At 64.6% G+C, this 4,973-nt stretch overlaps 2 protein-coding genes across 2 annotated transcripts; both read left to right on the top strand.

Moving 5' to 3' along the window:
• The first annotated feature begins 1,080 nt into the window (after window positions 1-1,080).
• On the top strand, window positions 1,081-1,903 carry EMIHUDRAFT_446492 (hypothetical protein). Its single transcript, XM_005759000.1, has one exon. It carries the CDS (start codon window positions 1,105-1,107, stop codon window positions 1,828-1,830), a length of 726 nt encoding a protein of 241 aa, XP_005759057.1. The 5' UTR covers window positions 1,081-1,104; the 3' UTR covers window positions 1,831-1,903.
• A 74-nt stretch (window positions 1,904-1,977) lies between these two features.
• On the top strand, window positions 1,978-3,063 carry EMIHUDRAFT_249816 (hypothetical protein; the record flags this gene model as incomplete). The annotated part of the gene is made up of 1 exon (XM_005758999.1): window positions 1,978-3,063. One exon carries the CDS (start codon window positions 1,978-1,980, stop codon window positions 3,061-3,063), a length of 1,086 nt encoding a protein of 361 aa, XP_005759056.1.
• Between the last annotated feature and the right edge of the window lie 1,910 nt (window positions 3,064-4,973).

The following is a 4,973-nucleotide window of genomic DNA, read 5'->3' as shown; positions in this document are numbered from 1 at the left end:
TCGATATATTGCGGATAAACTGCTCTTCCCGCATAGCTTGCAGAGTCAGAGGCGCAGAAAGGCTGCGAGTGCTCGACGAGTCTTGCGAGCCGCGCGGTCAAACCTGGGGGGAACTGACCGCATCAAGGCGGACTTCCGAAACCTGGGTGAGCACCTCTGACGGTTCTCGCTCCCCATCGAGCTCTTCTCTTGCTGCACGGCTCTTGCTGTGTGCCGGCACAGAGCTCCGTGCCAGCCTTCCAGCGTGATAGGAACGAGTGTATCGCTTCGACGGATCGACCGTGCTTGTTATCAAGACCGATGTGACGCACACAGTGACACATCAGACGACACATACTATCCCACCCGCCGGGACGCAAAACGCTCTCGACGAGAGCCAGAAGAAGGCGTCCACACAGCAAGCCGCTCGGTCGATCACGTTGCTCGCTCGATGCCGGCGAGCGCATGGCGCACGCCTTGGACGGTGGCGAAGCCAAAAACACCGATGGTGGCCGTCCGCTGGCGTGAGCGGCGGCGGTCGAGACCTCACCATTTGCGCCGACGACCCAACCTCACGCGGAACAACCCAACCCGCTAACAACCCAACCCAACCCAAAAAGCACGATTCTGAAGTTGGGCCCTCTCTGTGTCTTGGTTTGCCAACAACATACCCAAGGGAGGGATGGGAGGACGGCACGCCGCCACCACATACAGGGATTTTAAGGAGAGGGGTGTGATGCGCTGAAATCCTCGCCCACCTACCAGTCGATACCAGGTCCGGAGGTCTGCCTCTTTGTCCGAGGCACCTTACACCGCCCCGCAGTATCGCACCTCTTGAGCGACACTACGTTTCCGCAGCTGGGGATTCTCCGGGTACCCCTCTTTGTACCCGTGCTGGCCGGATTCCTCCTCCGAACAAATCAAGTTCGATCGGCCCCAGTCTCGAACTGGCAGCCACTATCTCACCGGAGGTACCATGTCCGAGGAGGCCACCGGCCAAAAGCGCATGTCTTGAAGGTCCGATACTGGAAGCCCATATAGGCAGCTTACACTCTTCTCCCCTCTCTCTTCGCAGTAACACATCATAAAAACCCGTAGAAGCTCCTTATCAGCTGGTCGGCCGCCATGTGGGCCTCCGGGCCTGCTGCGGCGGCGCGGCCGGTTGAGGCCGGGCTCGGCTCGGCCCGCGACGGCTGGCCGCCGACGAGCGCGCTCGCGCTGCTCGTCAAGATGGCGGCGGTGGCGATTGCGGCGACAAAAGTTCAGGCGTACAGCGCTCAGGCGTTTGTCGTCTTTCGTCTGTTGTCGCATTTCGCACACGCGCGCGCCGCGCGACCCGCGTCGCTCCGCGAGGGCATGTGCCTTCCGCGATTCGAACCCGCAGCCAAAAGCTGCTCGCTCGAACCGCGGCCGACTCTGCCACCGCGGCCGCAGCTGCTGAGCTCTCCAGAAAACTGGTGCCCCATATGCTGCCTCCCTGCGGATGCTGCCGGCGAGCCTGGCGGTCCGCTGTACTACAAGGAAGTGCTGACTCGATTTCTACTCGAATTCTTCTACCCCCACGACTCGGAACGCGAATGTGACAGGACCATCGGGTCCTTCAGCCTCCAAAGCGGGATCACCCGAGAGCAGCTGAGCCTGCCTCTGGCCTCGCCTCCCTCTCCTTCAGGCATTCGTGGCATCCTATGGGTCGTCCAGAGTATCGACCTCTGGCTTGTCAGCCGGTCACTTGATGACGACCATGAAGTACAGCGATCGCCACCTCGCTGGCCTCTCCGCAAGGCCTCCCGACCGCGTCGAACTCACGGCGCGGGCTCTCTCGGCTACGGGACCGGCCCCAGCTTCGGCTGAGGGCTAACAAGCTGCCGAGCCCAAATCACTGTGAGAGTCGTGATTTCTTGTTGGTTAATAAAAATCTCTCTCTAAAAACCTCGCTCGCACGGGAGTTCCGTGACCGGAGGTGACAGCAGCAGTGCCGTCAGGGCACGGCCTCTCGTCATGAGTGAAGGCAGCTGTGGCTCCGATGCGGGAGCGCTTGCATCTCGCGTTTCACGCGCACGGCTGCTGAAGCGATGCGAAGAGGACTTGGTCCTGGCGCAGGCGATGGAGATGGCTCACGCGGAGGCTGCGCATGCAGGCTCCGGACCGGCCGCCTTCCCATCGCCGATCCTTGTCACGGGCAGCAGCGGTCTGCTGGGTGCCGCATTGGTGACGGTTCTGCGTGGTGTCGGCGTCAGCGTGCGTGGGCTCGACGTGCTTGCGGCGGGCACGACCGACGTGCAGGGCTCAGTTGCCGATGCGGCGGTCGTCGAGCGTGCGGTGCAGGGCTGCAAGGCCATCTTCCACACCGCGTCGCTGCACCACCCGGACGACGACACTTTCTCCGAAAGCGACTTTGTCCGTATCAACGTGCATGGCACGCAACTGTTGCTCGACGCGGCGGCCAGGGCTGGCTGCGAGGCGTTTGTGTACACCTCGACGACCTCGCTAATGGTCACCGAGGCCGCCAAGGAGACAATGGCGCGCGGGGAGTGCTTCTGGGCCGACGAGCGCGAGCCGACCGGCCCGCCGCGCAACAAGTACGGCCGCACGAAGCTCGCCGCAGAACGCCTTTGCCTCGGCCAGGCCGTGTGCCCGGTGGTGGTGCTGAGGCCGTCGCGCTTCTTCGCCGAGGAGCTCCGCGAGCCCACCGCAGGGCTAAGCCTGCCCAACGACAAGGCGAACGAGCTGCTCGGCCGGCGCGTGGCCCTGCGGGACGTCGTCGACGGCCACCTCCGCGCGCTGAAGCGCCTTCCCGCCGTCTCTGGCCGTGTCTTCATTCTCGCCGCGCCGACCGGCCTGAGGCGGGAGGACCTGCCGAGACTACCAGACGCCTCTTGGCTCCTCGAGGAGCGCGTTCCAGCGGCGGCGGCAGCCTTCGCACAGGCCGCCTGGCGGCTGCCGGCGGCGGTCCCGCGCGTCTACGACAGCTCCGCCGCGCTGGACGAGGAGCAGGGGCTCGGCTGGCGGCCGGAGTGGACCTTTGCGAGCCTCGTCGCTCGCATGGCCTCTGGCGACGAGTGCGCCAGGCTCGGCGCCTATTGAAGAGGAGGTGTGCCCGGTGCGAGTGATGCGGACTGCGCGGAGATGCGTGATGTATGTTACTGTATGTACCCCAAAACGCCCTGAGACGACTCCTCATATATACTGGGGCGAGGATAAGATTCTTTTTTACTTCTCCAACGATGGTCGTCCAACTCATAGAGAAGTGACAGCAGTTTACCTTCTATATGGTGAGCCGGTGTGTGTGCCAGTCCGCGCCAGTCTGCGCCCTTGTCGTGCAAGTGTGCTAAAAAATTTAAGAATTCTATATAGCGACAGCGCTGATGACGGCACGCACCAAGAGCCCCAAACACTGCTCTATCGCACGCTCAAGCAACGACTGTCAACCAATGCTGGCCACAGCCCTCGCCGCATGCGCCTCCATACAGGACGACTCGATCCACGTCAGCGGCTCAGGCGCCTCTCTTGAGTTTCCGGTGTCGGCGAGCGTCGACGGCAACGGAATTGAAGGGCAGTTCCTCGGCGTGTCTGGCCACGCGAACAGTGGCGGCGTTGGGTACAATGTTGAGCTTCCCGTGTTTGGAAGTGTCATGGGCGCGGCGGCCTCGCCGGACGGCGTCGAAGGGCACCTCAAGGGAGCGTCGCTCGGGTACACGTCGGGCGAGGGAGTCAAGTTTCAGCAGGACGTCCTCGGCGTTGGAGAGGTCGGTGGCTGGTCTGTTGGAGGCAGCGGCGCGTCGGCCAACGTGATGGGCTCCTCCGCGAGCGTCGCACCGGACGGCGCGCCCAACGTCGAAGTTGCGTCACCTGACATCCACAAGAAGGCCGACGGCAGCGCAAGCATCCTCCTGCGGCACGAAGCTACCGCCCGCGACTCTCCCCTCTCCTCCCAAGGCGGCGCGGCGGCGCCAGCCGGTCTGCTGGCGGCCGGCCTCCTCGCGGTCGGCCTCCTCGGCACTTACGCCGTAGCCGGGCTGATCTCGCGGCACAGCGCAGGGGCCGAAGCCGATGGCTCTTCCATGGTGTAGCTCGGAGCCATTTCACTCTGTGTGAGCTCGTACGTGCATGTGCATGTCTAGGGGCTCGGCTCGCCCGGCCCCGCGCGCCACTCGCGCCGCGAGATGCCGCGGGCGGTGAGCGCGCCTCTCGCGCCGCGAGATGCCGCGGGCGGTGAGCGCGGCTCAAAAACACACGCGTGCCGGCTCTTGCAAAATTGCACGTCCACGTCTCTAGAAAATTCGCAACGACGCAAATCTAGCGTGAGGTGCTTTTTACTTTTGGTCACGTGGGGCGGTGTGGCCTGTGGCTTGTGTCTGTGCCACCTGCCACTGCGGCACTGGGCACACTGCTGAGACCTGATGAGTCTGCATGCTCGATGGGCGGCGGCCGGCGGCCCCGCGCATCGTCGATCACGATGGGTCGATGCGCTGGAGTAGAGTGCGGGTGGGTAGGCCCTAAAACGGCGGGAGGGGTAGGGGTGCCGCTGTAGGAGTGTGGGGAGGGGTCGGGAGGGCGGGAGTGTGGACCGTGACCTAAAGCCCTCCACCGATAGAGGTGTCAGGCGGCAGGGCCCAGGAGGGCACTCGGAGGGGTGGGGGCTGGGAGGGCTGGCCAAAAGCGAGGCATAGGAGGCCTCGTGGGGGCTTGGGAGAGGTGGAGAGCTCGGAGGGGTCGGAAGGCTCGGAGGGCAGAGAGGCACGAGGGTGGCGCTGGTGGGCTCGGGAGGGCTCGGGAGAGGGCTCAACAAGGGATGGAGTGCCCGGAGGGCTCGGAGGGGCGAGCCGCCGAGCCGGGCTCGGGGGGCTCGGAGGGCTCGGAGGGCTCGGAGGGCTCGGAGGGCTCGGAGGGCTTGGAGGGCTGGAGGGCTCCAGTAGGGCTCGGAGGGGTCTGGAGACCTCGGAAGCTCGAGCCCTCCGAGCCCTCCGAGAGCCCCCTTCAAGCCCTCGGATGGA

This window comes from Emiliania huxleyi (assembly GCF_000372725.1).
Source record: "Emiliania huxleyi CCMP1516 unplaced genomic scaffold EMIHUscaffold_828, whole genome shotgun sequence".
NCBI lineage: Eukaryota > Haptophyta > Isochrysidales > Noelaerhabdaceae > Emiliania > Emiliania huxleyi.
The sequence above is the reverse complement of the archived record's forward strand: the minus strand, read 5'-3'. Positions and strand labels throughout refer to the sequence as shown.